General features: G+C 47.8%; 1 protein-coding gene across 2 annotated transcripts in view; it reads left to right on the top strand.

Moving 5' to 3' along the window:
* XRCC6 (X-ray repair cross complementing 6) overlaps positions 1-19,659 on the top strand; it is a 221,463-nt gene that overhangs the window by 185,402 nt on the left and 16,402 nt on the right. For both annotated transcript variants that reach the window (XM_063940459.1, XM_063940458.1), the window contains exons 10-11: positions 1,138-1,267; positions 2,082-2,182. In XM_063940459.1, the coding sequence (XP_063796529.1) occupies positions 1,138-1,267; positions 2,082-2,182 (231 nt within the window). The remainder of the gene's footprint in view (positions 1-1,137; positions 1,268-2,081; positions 2,183-19,659) is intronic.

The raw sequence follows: 19,659 nt of genomic DNA, 5'->3' as shown, positions 1-19,659 counted from the left end.
ATGGTGCCGAATGATGGGGGGAGTGAAGAAACTTCACTCCACCCCCATCACCCCCGATGCCAGGTCGGCCGTATCTGCCGTCGGGCAGCTCGGCGGATATCTCCTTATGTGTAGGGCCCATGAGGTTTGGTAGCACTTATACTTCTAGATCTATCTGCTGCCTTTGACACTGTTGACCACTCTCTTCTCATACAAACACTACAATCCCTAGGTCTTAAAGACACAGCCCTTTCTTTGTTCCTACCCTACCTATCTAATAGCACCTTCAGTGTTCGCTTCTCTGAATCTACCTCCACTTCGCTACCTCTTTTAATTGGAGTACCGCAAGGCTCAGTCTTGGGTCCTCTGCCTTCATCTATACCTCATCTCTTGGTAAACTAATCATCTCTTTTCAGTATCGCGACTTGTGTAGCGCCATGGGTACCTCAAAGGGCCGGATGGTGAGTGAGAGAGCCAATGCTGCGTCCTAGAACGCAGGTCAGATCACTACTGCAGCAGGAGGCGTCTGCTTGTAATAGACGCCTTCTGCTGTATTACCATACAGAGCTGTCACTGCTGGTTCCAAGGCAGCAGCAGTGATCGCAACTCCAACCACCAGTGGGATGTAATGCAGTCCGAGATCGCCGGAGGTGCAGGATCTCGGACATTTCTTTAAAGCGCAATCACTTACAAGGCATGGTTTTATCTTGTCCCTTTAAAAAAATGTCCGAGATCGGCTAGCAACCCTCCGGTGATCTCAGACTGCATTACATCCTGCCGCAAATCTGAATCAGGCCCAGGGTACACGCAATCTGCATGGAATACTGAGAACAAACGAAAATTAATGAATAGGTTGCATTTCAGCCATATCAATAATGGGGGCATGGTGGAATTTGTTGATTATCTTTATATTTCCGTAACCTGAAAATAGTCTATGGGCCTAGACTGTAATTTATTGCTCAGTATGATCTGTGTCCATCTATCCAATCATTTATGTGAAGGCTTACTGCGCGGAATTAGGGGAGTGTATATGCACATGCCCTTTCCATCCTTCCTGTGGCAGAAATCAAAATGTTTTGCCTTTTTGGTTTCAGAAATCAGAATTTTGGGGAAACAATAGAAAATAAATTGGTTTTTTTTCTGTTTATCTGGATACAGGTTTCAATCTTATTTTCATTCCATTTGCTGATGACATTCGTAAAATTGAATACCCAGAACATATACCGGCTAATGACGAACAGGTGGACAAGATGAAGGAAATTGTGCATAAACTCAGATTTAAATACAGGTGTGTTGCTTTATAAATTTATTAATCAGTGTTAAATGTAATCAAGACTAATACAGTATTGTAGATAAATGTATTCGCTCAAAGTAAGAATAGCACTTGCAGCACCAACAACCAAACTTTTCAACCAATCGGTGATGGCCAGTATAATTCCAGGTGACTGGTGAATGTAAACCTTTAGTATTAGGAAGAGAGCTGTTGTTGTGTGATATTATAGGTTACTGGTATGACTTCATCTCCAGTACTTTGTACAGTTCTGACGGACTGGTCTCCAAAAGGCATTATTAAAATAGAAAAGTAAAAAAAATGTAAAGAAGGACTTCTAACATGGAGAATGCACTGCATACCTGAACTTCTCAGGAATTACTTCAGAAGTTGTAGAGATACATTCATATTTATCAAAAGGCATTATTCACGCTCGGGAAGACCATAAACGCTTTGATAGTGGAGGGTGACAAATTGAAAGGTAATAAAGGAAAGAAGAGTTAATGGACCAAGAGAATAGTCAGTAATGGGCAAGAGGTGGCCTTCGGCTATAGGTTGTAATGCTTGTTTAAAATGTTTGATTAGATTTTATTAAGGATAGGTTACTCTTTCATTGATTAAATGTATTTATTTAACTTACTACTGAGATTAAGGGTAAAGTTGCTGCCTTTTGAAGGTTTGAGGGTTGCCTAATGCGGCCTCTGAAGTGTATCATGTTCCCTTTCACTGTCCTAGATCCTCCTGTAGGTTGTTCTATGCCATCATGTTACGTTTTTATGTAGCTCTCACAAGCTGGTCATGTCTCTAAAGCCCATTGTACATGGTTTCCCAGGAGTGATGCCTTTGAGAATCCCGCACTGCAGCAGCACTTCCGGAACTTGGAAGCCCTTGCTCTTAATTTGACTGAGCCTGAACCCATTGAAGATCTGACACGTAAGATCCAGCCCAGCATCCCTCTTTTTAACCACACCTATCAGCTTTTAGGGCTATTAAACCCCTCTGTGCTTTCTCTTCACATGTCATCCAGTTATTTCTTGTCTTCTGTTAAGAATGATAATAATTATTAATAAATTAAATAAAGTAGTGCCTTGATGAAGCCTGTACAAGTGAAATGTGCATTGGCTCTATAGCTATGTGCTCCCTATATGATTCAAATGCATATTTAATATTGTAATCGTGAGCTAGTGATTTGTTTATATATGTGGATGTTTTTCATACATGTTGCAGAACGAAGGAACACTGGGGGTAATTCCAAGTTGATCGCAGCAGGAAATTTTTTAGCAGTTGGGCAAAACCATGTGCACTGCAGGGGAGGCAGATATAACATGTGCAGAAAGAGTTAGATTTGGGTGGGTTATTTTATTTCTGTGCAGGGTAAATACTGGCTGCTTTATTTTGACACTGCAAATTAGATTGCAGATTGAACACACCACACCCAAATCTAACTCTCTCTGCACACATGGTTTTGCCCAACTGCTAAAAAATTCCTGCTGCGATCAACTTGGAATTACCCCCCCTGAGAATACAATAAAGGCACACAGGCTACTGCATTGAACACTCGGTTAGGTGCTTCTGCTATTACAGTACAGCATGGTGTAACATATAGTACCATCTTCCGCTGGAAATAGAAATCCACAAAATGAAATGTCACTGTGGTCATTGAATAATCTGTTCACTGATATCAATCCCTAATATCAGGACTTGATGCTACAGTCCTATACAGTTATTTAAGGGACATAGGGGGTAATTCCAAGTTGATCCCAGCAGGATTTTTGATAGCAACTGGGCAAAACCATGTGCAGTGCAGGAGAGGCAGATATAACATGTGCAGAAAGAGTTAGATTTGGGTGGGTTATTTTATTTCTGTGCAGGGTAAATACTGGCTGCTTTATTTTTACACTGCAAATTAGATTGCAGATTGAACACACCACACCCAAATCTAACTCTCTCTGCACGTGTTATATCTGCCTCCCCTGCAGTGCACATGGTTTTGCCCAGTTGCTATCAAAAATCCTGCTGCGATCAACTTGAAATTACCCCCATAGCCCAGATTTAATCTGCCTTATTTATGATCAAACGCACAGTTCACATGGTGCACATATTATGTGTTTGAGAACGAACTATTAGATAACGTGGAAACACATCAAAGATTAACTACTGATTTAATTCCTGTATGTTGCATGAACTGTGTGATTACATGTGATGGTATAAGTGCAGACCATGTGACAATACCATAAGTGGATATGTGAAGTGATCATTTGTGGAACACATCAAATGCAGTACAACTATCTTTCAGTATTAGAGATTAACTATAGAACCCACAGGGACATTTATCCTGCAGGCGTGCTAATCTATTGGCAGTATTGTGCACATCCCCTAGAACAGCAGTATAACAGCTGTACATTATTGAGCATTTGAATATACTACACTAGCTATATCAATAATATTGGAAAAGGTGATGATTTATACCTATTATCTGTCTTATCCATAATATACGGGCCACAAATACATGGTACACTCGTCATAATTATAGATACGCTCAAATCAGCCTTCAAATCAGTTCAAAAGCAAACATGAATGGAAGCATTCACGATTGCACCTGCTTACAGTGTTCCTGACACACATCATTTACGTGCATATATGTAAATTCATAATCAATCTATACACTGTGTAAGATCCTTTTTATAAGCCATTTTATGGATGTCTAATACTCACCTCTGCATAAAAAGTATCCTTATTGTAGAAGATAAGTGGCAACAAAAGATTATTACATTACTCGGATACATTTGTATAAACTACATTGCATAAATCCACCTAGCTCAGGGATAACCATCTAAACAGATACATTTGACAGTGTTTCAGAACACAGAAGATAACAGGTGTAGTTACATATTTATTTATACATAGAGTACTGTTACAGTACCAGATTTGTGGATAATTCATACTCCTGTATGTGCAATCAATAAAGACACTGAAACACACCATTGATGAGTACATAAGCTCTTGTTTTTAAATCTTTATTCACTTATATTATTTTTTTCACATTTATTATCATTTTCTTAAGTTTTAATATTTCACTTGAACGTACATCATAAAGGATATTTAGAATCCAGGAATAAAAATTAAACATACTGTATACATTTTTTCTCTTACGTCCTAGAGGATGCTGGGGTCCACATTAGTACCATGGGGTATAGACTAGTCCACCAGGAGCCATTGGCACTTTAAGAGTTTGAGAGTGTGGGCTGGCTCCTCCCTCTATGCCCCTCCTACCAGACTTGGTTAAGAAAATGTGCCCGGAGGATCCGGTCACAGCTAGGGGAGCTCTACAGAGCTTCTTTAGTAAAGTTTTTGTTTTTAGAGTTTATTATTTCACAGGGAGGCTGCTGGCAACAGCCTCCCTGCTTCGAGGAACTAACGGGGGGAGTAGTGCCCGCCCTACGGGGTCTGAGCCACTATCTCCGCTGACAGGACACTGAGCTCCTGAGGGGATAGATCGTTTCCCGCCACAGGGGATTGCTCACTCCAGCAGCATGCCGCAACCCCCTTACAGAGCTGAAGATCAGTGGCGAGTGAGTCACTGACACCCCTATCAAGCAGGGGGCCGGTGTGAAGATGGCGGCAACAGGGCAGGAGCGCAGTACTAACTGCACTCCGGAGGCTCAGCGGTACTTAGTGCGGTGCTGTGAGGGGGGCCCTGAGCCAGCGCCTGAACCCTGCACTGGTCAGCAAGCATGTCGGGGTCCGTGGATCTCAGCCAGCATTTTACCTCAGGCTAGTATAATCTTTGTGAAGAGCGGGAAGACGGTGCCATTTTGGGGGCGGAGCTTCCCCTCAGAACGGACCCAGCAGCGTTCAGCGCCATTTTCCTGCCTGCAAAGCGCTGTCCAGGAATAGCAAGTCCATCCATAGCAACTCCAGCTATATCTTACGGTACCAGGGGGTTGTAGAAGGGGGGGGGCTGCATAAAGACTGTGTAACCTATTAAGGTGCGCAGTCAGCGCTGGTAGGGGTCGCGCTTTACATTAAAAGCGTTGTGTGTGTGGGTTGGCTCCAATCTCTGTGTCGCTCTTGCGATTCTTGGGGGTGAAACTCTGTCTGTCCTCCCCTGTGTGTGTGTGGAGTGTCTGTGGTCTCCATTAAGCAATGTCCAGGGACTCTGTGTCATATACTGCAGAGGATATGTCCTCTCAGGATGATCCCATTCCATGTAATCAGGATTGCACTGGTTTAGCACAGATATCAGCAAGGGAGCCTGAGTGGTTATCCTCTATCAAATCTATGATTTCTCTGACGTCCTAAGTGGATGCTGGGGACTCCATAAGGACCATGGGGAATAGCGGCTCCGCAGGAGACTGGGCACAACTAAAGAAAGCTTTAGGACTATCTGGTGTGCACTGGCTCCTCCCTCTATGACCCTCCCCCAAACCTCAGTTAGAATTTTGAGCCCGGCCGAGCTGGATGCTCACTAGGGGCTCTCCTGAGCTTCCTAGAAAAGAAAGTATATTTAGGTTTTTTATTTTCAGTGAGATCTGCTGGCAACAGACTCACTGCTACGAGGGACTTAGGGGAGAGAAGCGGACCTACCTGCTTGCAGCTAGCTTGGGCTTCTTAGGCTACTGGACACCATTAGCTCCAGAGGGATCGAACACAGGCCCAGCCTCGGTCGTCCGGTCCCGGAGCCGCGCCGCCGTCCCCCTTGCAGAGCCAGAAGCAAGAAGATGTTCCTGAAAATCGGCGGCAGAAGACTTCGGTCTTCATTAAGGTAGCGCACAGCACTGCAGCTGTGCGCCATTGCTCCCCATGCACACCACACACTCCGGTCACTGATGGGTGCAGGGCGCTGGGGGGGGGGGCGCCCTGGGGCTGCAATAAGAGTACCTTACCGGCAAAATAACACATAATATAGTCACTAAGACTATATATGTGTAAAATCCCCTGCCATATATTCCATAAAAAAGCGGGAGAAGCCCGCCGAGAAAGGGGTGGGGCTATCTCCCTCAGCACACTGGCGCCATTTCCTCTCACAGCTCCGCTGGAAGGACGCTCCCCAGGCTCTCCGCTGCAGTTTCCAGACTTCATAGGGTAAAAAAGAGAGGGGGGCACTAAATTTAGGCGCAGTATCTGTATATTAATAGCAGCTATAAGGGAAAAATCACTATGTATTGTGTGAATCCCTACATTATATAGCGCTCTGGTGTGTGCTGGCATACTCTCTCTCTGTCTCCCCAAAGGACTTTGTGGGGTCCTGTCCTCAGTCAGAGCATTCCCTGTGTGTGTGCGGTGTGTCGGTACGGCTGTGTCGACATGTTTGATGAGGAGGCTTATGTGGAGGCGGAGCAGGTGCCGATAAATGTGATGTCACCCCCTGCGGGGCCGACACCTGAATGGATGGACTTGTGGAAGGAATTACTTGAAAGTGTCAACTCCTTACATAAAAGGTTTGACGACATAGCAGATGTGGGACAGCCGGCTTCTCAGCTCGTGCCTGCCCAGCTGTCTCAAAAGCCATCAGGGGCTCTAAAACGCCCACTACCTCAGATGGCAGACACAGATGTCGACACAGATACTGAATCCAGTGTCGACGACGATGAGACAAATGTACATTCCAATAGGGCCACACGTTACATGATTGCGGCAATGAAAAATGTATTGCACATTTCTGATATTACCCCAGGAACCACAAAAAAGGGTATTATGTTTGGGGAGAAAAAACTACCAGTGGTTTTTCCCCCATCTAAGGAATTGAATGAAGTGTGTGAAGAAGCGTGGGCTTCCCCCGATAAGAAACTGGTAATCTCTAAAAGGTTACTAATGGCGTACCCTTTCCCGCCAGAGGATAGGTCACGTTGGGAAACATCCCCTAGGGTGGAAAAAGCGCTCACACGTCTGTCAAAGAAGGTGGCACTACCGTCTCCGGACACGGCCGCCCTAAAGGAGCCTGCTGATAGAAAGCAGGAGGCTATCCTGAAGTCTGTATATACACACTCAGGTATTATACTGAGACCAGCTATTGCTTCAGCATGGATGTGCAGTGCTGCAGCTGCGTGGTCAGATTCCCTGTCGGAAAATATTGATACCCTAGACAGGGACACTATATTGCTAACCATAGAGCATATTAAAGACGCAGTCTTATACATGAGAGATGCACAGAGGGATATTTGCCGGCTGGCATCTAAAATAAATGCAATGTCCATTTCTGCCAGGAGAGGATTATGGACTCGGCAGTGGACAGGGGATGCAGATTCTAAAAGGCACATGGAAGTTTTGCCTTACAAGGGTGAGGAGTTGTTTGGGGATGGTCTCTCGGACCTCGTTTCCACAGCGACAGCTGGGAAGTCAGCATTTTTACCCCATGTTCCCTCACAGCCAAAGAAAGCACCGTATTATCAGGTACAGTCCTTTTGGCCCCAGAAAGGCAAGCGGGTTAAAGGCGCGTCCTTTCTGCCCAGAGGCAGAGGTAGAGGGAAAAAGCTGCAGCATACAGCCAGTTCCCAGGAACAAAAGTCCTCCCCCGCTTCCTCTAAGTCCACCGCATGACGCTGGGGCTCCACAGGCGGAGCCAGGTACGGTACGGTGGGGGCCCGTCTCAAGAACTTCAGCAATCAGTGGGCTCGCTCACGGGTGGATACCTGGATTCTTCAAGTGGTATCTCAGGGGTACAAGCTGGAATTCGAGACGTCTCCCCCTCGCCGTTTCCTCAAATCTGCCTTGCCAACAACTCCCTCAGACAGGGAGGCAGTGCTAGAGGCAATTCACAAGCTGTATTCCCAGCAGGTGATAGTCAAGGTGCCCCTCCTTCAACAAGGACGGGGTTACTATTCCACAATGTTTGTGGTACCGAAACCGGACGGTTCGGTGAGACCCATTTTAAATTTGAAATCCTTGAACACTTATATAAAAAAATTCAAGTTCAAGATGGAATCGCTCAGGGCGGTTATTTCAAGCCTGGACGAGGGGGATTACATGGTATCACTGGACATCAAGGATGCTTACCTGCATGTCCTCATTTACCATCCTCACCAGGAGTACCCCAGATTTGTGGTACAGGATTGTCATTACCAATTCCAGACGTTGCCGTTTGGTCTCTCCACGGCACCGAGGGTATTTACCAAGGTAATGGCCGAAATGATGATACTCCTTCGAAAAAAGGGAGCTTTAATTATCCCGTACTTGGACGATCTCCTGATGAAGGCGAGGTCCAGGGAGCAGTCGTTGGTCGGGGTAGCACTATCTCGTGAGGTGCTACAACAGCACGGTTGGATTCTAAATATTCCAAAGTCACAGCTGGTCCCTACGACACGTCTACTGTTCCTGGGGATGGTTCTGGACACAGAACAGAAGAAAGTGTTTCTCCCGGAGGAGAAAGTCAAGGAGCTGTCATCTCTAGTCAGAGGCCTCCTGAAACCAAAACAGGTGTCGGTGCATCACTGCACGCGAGTCCTGGGAAAAATGGTAGCTTCCTACGAAGCAATTCCATTCGGCAGGTTCCATGCAAGGACGTTTCATTGGGACCTGTTGGACAAGTGGTCCGGGTCGCATCTTCAGATGCATCGGCTGATAACCCTATCTCCAAGGACCAGGGTGTCTCTGCTGTGGTAGCTGCAGAGTGCTCATCTTCAAGAGGGCCGCAGATTCGGCATACAGGACTGGGTCCTGGTGACCACGGATGCCAGCCTTCGAGGCTGGGGGGCAGTCACACAGGGAAGAAACTTCCAAGGACTATGGTCAAGCCAGGAGACTTCCCTACATATAAATATTCTGGAACTGAGGGCCATTTACAATGCCCTAAGTCAGGCAAGACCCCTGCTTCAAAACCAGCCGGTACTGATCCAGTCAGACAACATCACGGCTGTCGCCCATGTAAACCGACAGGGCGGCACAAGAAGCAGGATGGCGATGGCAGAAGCCACAAGGATTCTCCGATGGGCGGAAGATCACGTGTTAGCACTGTCAGCAGTGTTCATTCCGGGAGTGGACAACTGGGAAGCAGACTTCCTCAGCAGGCACGACCTCCACCCGGGAGAGTGGGGACTTCATCCAGAAGTCTTCCAGCTGATTGTAAACCGTTGGGAACGGCCACAGGTGGACATGATGGCGTCCCGCCTAAACAAAAAGCTAGAAAGATATTGCGCCAGATCGAGAGACCCTCAGGCAATAGCTGTGGACGCTCTAGTGACACCGTGGGTGTACCAGTCGGTTTATGTGTTCCCTCCTCTTCCTCTCATACCCAAGGTACTGAGGATAATAAGGAAATGAGGAGTAAGAACTATACTCATTGTTCCGGATTGGCCAAGAAGAGCTTGGTACCCGGAACTTCAAGAAATTATCTCAGAGGACCCATGGCCTCTGCCGCTCAGACAGGACCTGCTGCAGCAGGGGCCCTGTCTGTTCCAAGACTTACCGCTGCTGCGTTTGACAGCATGGCGGTTGAACGCCGGATCCTGAAGGGAAAGGGCATTCCGGAGGAAGTCATCCCTACGCTGATTAAAGCTAGGAAAGAAGTGACCGCAAACCATTATCACCGCATATGGCGAAAATATGTTGCGTGGTGTGAGGAGGAATTTCAGCCGGGCCGTTTTCTGCACTTCCTACAGTCAGGGGTGACTATGGGCCTAAAATTGGGTTCCATTAAGGTCCAGATTTCGGCTCTATCGATTTTCTTCCAGAAAGAACTGGCTTCACTACCTGAAGTTCAGACATTTGTTAAGGGAGTGCTGCATATTCAGCCCCCTTTTGTGCCTCCAGTGGCACCTTGGGATCTCAACGTGGTGTTGGATTTCCTAAAGTCACATTGGTTTGAGCCACTTAAAACCGTGGAATTAAAATATCTCACGTGGAAAGTGGTCATGCTGTTGGCCTTGGCTTCGGCCAGGCGTGTGTCAGAATTTGCGGCTTTGTCATGTAAAAGCCCTTATCTGATTTTCCATATGGATAGGGCAGAATTGAGGACTCGTCCCCAGTTTCTCCCTAAGGTGGTATCAGCCTTTCATTTGAACCAACCTATTGTGGTGCCTGCGGCTACTAAAGACTTGGAGGATTCCAAGTTCTTGGACGTAGTCAGGGCCCTGAAAATTTATGTTTCCAGGACAGCTAGTGTCAGGAAAACTGACTCGCTATTTATCCTGTATGCACCCAACAAGCTGGGTGCTCCTGCTTCAAAGCAGACTATTGCTCGCTGGATCTGTAGTACGATTCAGCTTGCACATTCTGCGGCTGGACTGCCGCATCCTAGATCAGTGAAAGCCCATTCCACGAGGAAGGTGGGCTCTTCTTGGGCGGCTGCCCGAGGGGTCTCGGCTTTACAACTTTGCCGAGCAGATACTTGGTCGGGGTCAAACACATTTGCTAAATTCTACAAGTTTGATACCCTGGCTGAGGAGGACCTAGAGTTTGCTCATTCGGTGCTGCAGAGTCATCCGCACTCTCCCGCTCGTTTGGGAGCTTTGGTATAATCCCCATGGTCCTTACGGAGTCCCCAGCATCCACTTAGGACGTCAGAGAAAATAAGATTTTACTCACCGGTAAATCTATTTCTCGTAGTCCGTAGTGGATGCTGGGCGCCCATCCCAAGTGCGGATTGTCTGCAATACTTGTATATAGTTATTGTTTAACTAAAGGGTTATTGTTGAGCCATCTGTTGAGAGGCTCAGTTATATTTCATACTGTTAACTGGGTATAGTATCACGAGTTATACGGTGTGATTGGTGTGGCTGGTATGAGTCTTACCCGGGATTCAAAATCCTTCCTTATTGTGTCAGCTCTTCCGGGCACAGTATCCTAGCTGAGGTCTGGGGGAGGGTCATAGAGGGAGGAGCCAGTGCACACCAGATAGTCCTAAAGCTTTCTTTAGTTGTGCCCAGTCTCCTGCGGAGCCGCTATTCCCCATGGTCCTTACGGAGTCCCCAGCATCCACTACGGACTACGAGAAATAGATTTACCGGTGAGTAAAATCCTTTTTTTCTCAGATTTCAAATAGGGTTGCACAAAATTAATCTGCAACTTTGGCTTTACAGAACTCTATGGCAGTCTGGCCCAGTTCTGGTACCTCAGGGCTCCCCGCTGTATATTCACATAAACGTGCTCTTGCGCAGATTATGCAAGATGATACGGATACCGATTCTGACACTGCAGACGGTGATGGGGATGTGTTGCGGGGGGTGGCATCTCTTGCTAAAGGGGTGCAGTTGATGATAGAGGCTATTAGAGATGTGTTGAATATTGCTGATACAACACCCGAACAGGTTGCGAAGGCTTACTTCACTGAAAATAAGAAAGCCTTGCTAAACTTCCCTGCGTCTAAGGAATTAAATGATATTTTTGAAAAGGCTTGGAAAAACCCGGATAAAAAATTCCAGATACCTAATAGGGTTCTGGTGGCATTTCCTTTCCTGGTAGAGGATAGGAAAAAATGGGAAAACCCGCCTATTGTTGATGCGTCAGTATCCAGACTCTCAAATAAAGTTGGTTTTACCTGTTCCAGGATCTACCGCCTTGAAAGAGCCGGCTGATCGTAAAATTGATAATACGCCCAAATCCATGTACACGGCTTCTGGGGCAATACTACGTCCCACTATTGCCAGTGCTTGGATTGCCAAAGCTATAGTAAAGTGGTCAGGCACGTTACTTGAAGACTTGGCTACTATGGAGAAATGTGATGTTGAAATGTTTTTACGTAACATTCAGGATTCGGCAGGATTTCTGGTAGAATCCATGAAAGACCTGGTTTCCATGGCTGCGGGAATTTCTTCCATGTCTATATCAGCTCGTCGAGGACTGTGGTTGCGCCAGTGGTCTGCCGACACGGAATCCAGGAGAAGTGTGGAGACCCTACCCTACACAGGTCAGGCTCTCTTTGGGGAAGCGTTAGATGCGTGGATCTCCACGGCTACGGCAGGTAAGTCACCTTTTCTTCCCTCAGCTACACATGCTCCGAAGAAACCCTTTTCTTCAGCTACATCACAAAAAGGCCAAGCTGTCAAATGCCTTCTTTCGGGGCTGCAGCTTCCCAGGAACAGAAACCTGCTTCAGGTACACCAAAGTCCTCCGCATGACGGTGGACTGCACGCCCCGGAGGTGGGACCGGAAGGAGCGAGACTCAGGCATTTCAGTCACGTCTGGGTGTCATCCGACCTGGACCCCTGGGTGCAAGATATTGTGTCTCAGGGGTACAGGCTGGAATTTCAAGATCTCCCTACTCACCGATATTTCAAATAAGCCTTGCCAGCTCTGCTGGCAGACAGGACTGTCCTGCAAGAAGCCGTCCAGAAGTTGGTGGAGGCACAGGTCATTGTGCCAGTACCACCTCATATGCAAAACAAGGCATACTATTCAAACCTTTTCGTGGTACCGAAACCGTATGGTTCGGTCAGGCCCATTCTGAACTTAAAATCACTAACACCCTTTCTGAAGGAGTTCAAGTTCAAAATGGAGTCTCTAAGGGCAGTGATATCAGGTCTGGAGGAGGGGGAATTCCTGGTATCCCTGGATATCAGGAATGCGTACCTCCACATTCCGATTTGGCTGCCGCACTTCGATTCGCTCTGCTGGACTGTAATTTTTCGGTTCCAGGCCCCATCATTTGGCCTCTCCACAGCACTGAGGGTATTCACCAAGGTGATGGCGGAAATGATGGTTCTCCTCCGCAGACAGGGGGTGAACATAATTCCATATCTGGACGATCTGCTGATAAAGGCATCTTCCAAGGAGAAGCTGTTACAGTCCATTCTTCTCACGACCCACCTGCTCAGGGAACACGGTTGGATCCTGAATCTTCCAAATCTCATTTGGAACCAACCAGGAGGTTGTCCTTCCTGGGAATGATCCTCGACACGGAAGTGCAGAGGGTGTTTCTTCCAGAGGAAAAGGCGTTGGTGATACAAACAATGGTCAGAGATGTCCTGAAGCCAGCCCGGGTGTCGGTTCATCAGTGCATTCGCCTTCTGGGGAAGATGGTGGCTTCTTACGAGGCCCTGCAGTACGGGAGGTTTCACGCTCTGTCCTTCCAACTGGATCTCCTGGACAAGTGGTCGGGATCCCATCTACACATGCACCAGAGAATACGTCTGTCACCAAAGGCCAGGATTTCACTCTGGTGGCTGCAATTACCTCACCTTCTGGAGGGCCGCAGGTTCGAGATTCAGGACTTGATCCTTCTAACCATGGATACAAGTCTCCGGGGCTGGGGCGCAGTCACTCAAGGGGAAACCTTCCAAGGAAGGTGGTCAAGTCTGGAAGCTGGCCTACTGATAAACATTCTGGAACTAAGAGCCGTCTACAACGGTCTTCTCCAAGCGGCCTATCTTCTGAGAAATTGAGCCGTTCAAGTGCAGTCGGACAGTGTGACAACAGTGGCTTACATAAACCGACAGGACGGAACGAAGAGCAGAGCTGCAATGTCAGAAGTAACAAGAATCATCCTCTGTGCAGAAAAACACGCGTTGGCGCTGTCAGCAATCTTCATTCCAGGGGAACACAACTGGGAAGCGGACTTCCTCAGCAGACACGATCTCCATCGGGGGGAGTGGGGTCTCCATCCGGAGGTGTTCAAGGAGGTAACAGATCTTTGGGGCGTACCCCATATCTACATGATGGCCTCTCGTATCATTAAGAAGCTTCGGCTGTATTGTTCCAGGTTGAGGGACCCGCAAGCAGTGGCGGTGGACGCCCTAGTGACTCCGTGGGTGTTCCAGTCTGTGTACATGTTTCCTCCACTTCCACTCATCCCAAGAGTTCTAAAGCTCATAAGGAGAACAAAGGTTCAAGCGATCCTCATTGCTCCAGACTGGCCAAGAAGGGCTTGGTACACGGATCTTCTGAATTTACTGCAAGAAGAGCCGAGGCCTCTTCCTCTTCGGTAGAACCTGCTGCAGCAGGGGCCGTTCGCCTATCAAGACTTACCGCGGCTATATTTGACGGCATGGAGGTTAACGCCTGATACTAGCTCGAAAGGGCATACCGAACAAGGTTATTCCTACCCTGATAAAGGCTAGGAAAGGAGTAACGTCTAAATATTACCATCGAATTTACAAGAAATATATATCTTGGTGTGAGTCCAAGAAATTTTCTGCAGTGGAATTTCAACTGGGACGGTTTCTCCTCTTCCTACAGGCCGGTGTGGATATGGGCCTGAGGTTGGGATCTGTGAAGGTCCAGATTTCGCCCCTATCCATTTTATTCCAGAAACAATTGGCTGCCCTTCCTGAGGTTCAGACCTTTTTGAAGGGAGTTCTGCACATCCAACCTCCCTTTGTACCGCCTATGGCGCCTTGGGACCTTAACGTGGTGTTGCAGTTCCTCCAATCGGACTGGTTCGAGCCTCTACAGGAGGTTGAGGTCAAATTTCTTACTTGGAAAGCTGTCACGTTGTTGGCCTTAGCTTCTGCTAGACGTGTGTCGGAGTTGGTGACTTTGTCCTGTAAAAGCCCATACTTTATCTTCCACGAAGATAGAGCTGAGCTCCGGACACGTCGGCAGTTTCTTCCGAAGGTTGTGCCTGGGGTGTCTCGGCGTTACAACTTTGCCGAGCTGCAACTTGGTCTGGGTCGAACACGTTTGCAAAGTTCTACAAGTTCGATACTTTGGCCTCTGATGATCTGAAGTTCAGTCAATCAGTTCTGCGGGAGCCTCAGCGCTCTCCCTACCGTTCTGGGAGCTTTGGTACATCCCCATGGTACTAATGTGAACCCCAGAATCCTTTAGGATGTAAGAGAAAATAGGATTTTGGTTACCTACCGGTAAATCCTTTTCTCGTAGTCCGTAGAGGATGCTGGGCGCCCGTCCAGCGTTTCGTTTTCCTGCTGTCGTTATTTGGTTCAGTACAACTTCATTTTAGTTGAGTACTGCATTGTTACTTGGTAAATAATGTTTCAGCGGTTGCTGAGTTTTTAAGCTAAGTTAGCTTGATGTGCCTTGTATGTGTGAGCTGAATCTTGCCACTATCTGTGTTAAATCCTTCTCTCGAAGATGTCTGTCTCCTCAGGCACAGTTTCTAGACTGAGTCTGGTAGGAGGGGCACAGAGGGAGGAGCCAGCCCATACTCTCAAACTCTTTAAGTGCCAATGACTCCTGGTGGATCCGTCTATACCCCATGGTACTAATGTGGACCCCATCATCCTCTACCGACTACGAGAAAAGGATTTACCGGTAGGTAACCAAAATCCTATTTTTACCTATATGATATTTGGGCATTAAAGCCAATACTTTATATTAATACTGGGGATTTTGAATTCTAACAAAGTTAATATTTTAATTTACCTATCAGTTGAGTTTGTGTGCACCCAAGCAGTAACTAGCTTCTTTTTCTACCCTCTTTGGTGATCTTTTATTATAATAAGCTTAAGATAGGGGTTCACTACGATCTGCCGGCAACCAGCATACCGGCGCCGGGAGGCCGGCCGCCGGCTTACCGACAGTGTGGCGAGCGCAAATGTGCCCCTTGCGGGCTCGCTGCGCTCGCCACGCAACGGGCACGGTGGCGCGCTACGCTATTTTATTCTCCCTCCAGGGGGGTCGTGAACCCCCACGAGGGAGAATAAGTGTCGGTATGCCGGATGTCGGGCTCCCGGCGCCGGTATTCTGGTCCCCGGGAGCCCGACCGCCGGCATACTGAAGACCACCCTAAGATAGTCGGTAGCACCATTTGAACCTTTATTTATTCCACTACATAGTCAAGTATACTATCATTCTCCTTTCTACTTATAAGACAAGGTACACCCAAAAGTGAGATATATACTGTATTTATGTATGTATGTATGTATGTATGTGTATGTATGTGTATATGTGTATATATATATATATATATATATATATATTGCTGCTGCGGGGTACACTGGGCTCCACAAGGATTAACATTTGGGGTGTGGGGTGTGATCTTGATCCAAGGCACCAACAGGCTCAAAGCTTTGACTGTTCCCAAGATGCACAGCGCCGTCTCCTCTATAACCCCACCTCCGTGCACAGGAGCTCAGTTTGTAAGTTGGTGCCATGCAGTAAGCAGGCAATCAACAGGGGGGCTGCTCCTGCAGCCCATATTATAAGCTAATTTCAGAAGAAATCTGAAGACTACAAGGGCTGCAGCTTAATGAATGTCAGACAGACATACTCTGCTGCAGCTCCATCACTCCCCCAGCGGCGCTGTATACTCCCGCGCCCTGGTTGCCGGGTAACTACAGCGGAGGCTCCGGTGTCCTTCTTGGTCAATCACACACACTCGCTGCTGCCCTCCGGAATCGCGTGGCCGCAGGTACAAGGGGAGGTAAGCGGTCTCTTTGGCCCGCTGTTATCGCAATCCGGCGCGGCCGTGGACACTGTAAAGGGCAGCCGCTCCACTAGCCATCGGGACAGGTGGGTTTTTTTCTCTCTATAAAAACCCGTTTTTGTACAGCCCGCAGTGCCCGGTGGGGAAGCCAGCAGGGGGATAAGGCCTAACCTGTAGCCCCTCCGCCAGCCCCAGGGCGCCATTTGGGTAAATGTTCCCGCCATGGAGCTGCATATCTCTCCCTCACTCCGTCAGCCGCCATCACACGGAGCTGCGCTGTTCCTGGGACTGCTGGGGCAAATCCTCCTCTGATAAGCCGCCTGCTCACCAGCGCTGTGCATTTTAAAGGACACTTAAGTATTCTACCTGTCAAGGGAACAGTGTTAGTTAAGAAAGAGTGCATACAGTCAGGGTTGTGTGATACAAACACCCTGTGATATACATCCAGTATTACTTTGTATTGCAAGTCCAGTGCAGTTTTATGGCTTAGTATAATTTCTGCATTGTACACTTGTGACTATATATGTGTGTGTGCATGTAGCTGCTGCGTGGCTGCCATCTCGTGTATTGCACTCAGCCTGCTGCTTCTATATTCTGTAACCTGAGGGGGCTACGTGTGTCAGGTTTATGAACTGATATAGGTATTTCACAAGATATTCTTGCTGTGTATTTTTCTTTGTGATTTATAGTCACTATATATCTCTTGGATTCCCGGTTTGTGCTGACAGGAAAGTAGCACTGCTCTGGGAGTTCTTGCTAGGTATATCGCTGCTAAGATTGTACTAGGTTGCCTGATATTGTGCTTCTTATTATGTCAGCTACACGAGGCAACGGAACTCGGGCTTCTCCCACATTGCGTGGTGGTGATGCTGCAGTCACTTTTGAGGAAAACATGGCAGCAGAGAGTTCAGGTTCAGGGGGTTCCTTACCTCCCCCAGTGGATCTGTAGCACCGGGGGCAACTAATGACCCACCTTGGGCTACCTTCTCCACGTTGTTAAATCCGCTGGTAACTAAACTTACGCCCCCTTTGGGACCTCCTATGCCAGTGCAGCAATTTATGGTCCCTATACTCAATCCGCCGTGGGTGGACCAAATTTCAACATAGTTACAGCACTTGAACCGATCGCTGACTAAAAATAAGTCTCACTCTCGCCCACCTAAGACTAAGGCATCTTCTAAACATGCGCTACATCCTCACAATCCACCGCTGTCTCGGACACATCCTCTGAGGAGGATGGTGCATATACTGACCCCACAGACACTGACTGATGGGGAAGAGATGTTACTGGTGGATGTCCCTGATTTGATTGAGGCTACCAGGTTCATTCTTCAGGTCTCTGATGAACGTGAGCCTGCGGCTGTCTCTAAAAATCAGGACAGATTTAAACGTAAGAAGGTGGTTAAACAAGTTTTACCTCATTCTCAACACCTGACTGACATACGTCAGGAATCATGGGAAAATCCGGGAACAAAATTCACACCGCATAAGAGACTGTTGGCTCGCTAGCCTCTCTCTGCGGAGCTATGTAAAAATTGGGAAACTCCTCCGCCTGTAGATTCTCATGTGGCACGCATGGTAGTTTCCTCAGTTATGCCAGTAACTACCGTCACCTCTCTGAAGGAACCGACGGATAGACATGTGGAGGGTTGTTTGAAAGCGATTTACACCCTAACGGGGGCTGTGCATAGACCAACCATTGCAGCAACATGGACTGTTGAGGCGTGGGCTCAGGAGCTGGAGGTGGAGCTTCCTTCCAACACTTCTGAGCATGCTCGACAATGTCTCTCATATATTGCCACTGCTTCTCTGTACCTTAAGGAGGCAGCATCCGATGCCGGGGTGCTGGCGGCCAAGGTTGCCACTACATCCATTTTGGCTCGTCGTATCCTTTGGTTGAGATCCTGGTCGGTAAATATGGATTCTAAGAAAACCCCGGAGGTGCTTCCTTTCAAGGGAGACATTCTTTTTGGCGAAGACTTAAATAAGATTGTGGCTGATCTGGCTACTGCTAAAACAGCTTGCCTACCTAGTACGGCTCTTCCCGCACTGAAGGCTAAAAGTACTTTCCCTCTGCCCTTTCGTCCTCCAGGTAAAGCAAAAGGTCAGGAGTACTCAAAGCAAGCTCATGCTTCCAAACCTACCAAGCCCAGCCCGAAGCGGGCCTGGGCTGCCCGTCAGCCTGCTTCCAAAACTGACAATACTGCCGCATGACAGGGCGGGTCTCCCTCTGGGGGATCCAAGGGTGGGGGGCCGGCTTCTAGGTTTTACCCAGGAATGGTTAAAGACCACTTCCGATGCCTGGGTAAGGGAAGTTGTCACTTGAGTTTACGCCGTACCCTTCAAGAACCGTCCCCCTCATCGATTTACCGGACAGACGTATATTTGGACCCGGTGAAGGCAGACACTTTTCATTCGGTGGTACATTCCCTCCTGACCACAGGAGTGGTAGTACAGATGCCTCTGGCTCAGAGAGGCAAGGGGTACTATTCACCGCTGTTTCTAGTCCCGAAACCGAACTGGTCCTCGCGGCCCATTCTCAATCTGAAGTCCTTGAACAAGAATGTGAGGGTCTCCAAGTTTCGTATGGAAACTCTGCGCTCTATTGTTCTGGCCTTGGAGCCTGGGAACTATATGGTCTCCCTGGACATACAGGATGCCTACCTGCATATTCCTATTGCAATGTCACATCAGCAGTACCTGAGATTTGCGGTGGGCAACCTTCATTACCAGTTTCGGGCGTTACCTTTTGATTTGGCCACGGCTCCGTGGGTATTCACCAAAGTCATGGCGGTAATGACGGCTGTGCTACGCCGTCAGGGGATCAGGATCCTCCCGTATCTAGACGACTTGCTGATCCTGGCAAACTCCCCAGAAATTCTCCTACGTCATTTGGATGTGACAATCCAGTTTATTCAAACTCACGGGTGGCTCATCAACTGGAAGAAATCTTCCCTGTCCCTGCTCAGCATGGTACACCTGGGGGCATTGTTGGACACTCACAACCAGCGGTTGTTCTTGTCTCAGGAGAAGATCCTGAAACTTCAGGACAAGATTCGATGCTTCCTATGTCATCCGCAAGTGTCGATACATTCAGCAATGCAAGTACTGGGTCTCATGGTGTCGGCCTTTGACATGGAGGAGTACGCTC

This window comes from Pseudophryne corroboree, chromosome 9 (genome assembly GCF_028390025.1).
Source record: "Pseudophryne corroboree isolate aPseCor3 chromosome 9, aPseCor3.hap2, whole genome shotgun sequence".
Classification (NCBI taxonomy): domain Eukaryota; kingdom Metazoa; phylum Chordata; class Amphibia; order Anura; family Myobatrachidae; genus Pseudophryne; species Pseudophryne corroboree.
The sequence above is the reverse complement of the archived record's forward strand: the minus strand, read 5'-3'. Positions and strand labels throughout refer to the sequence as shown.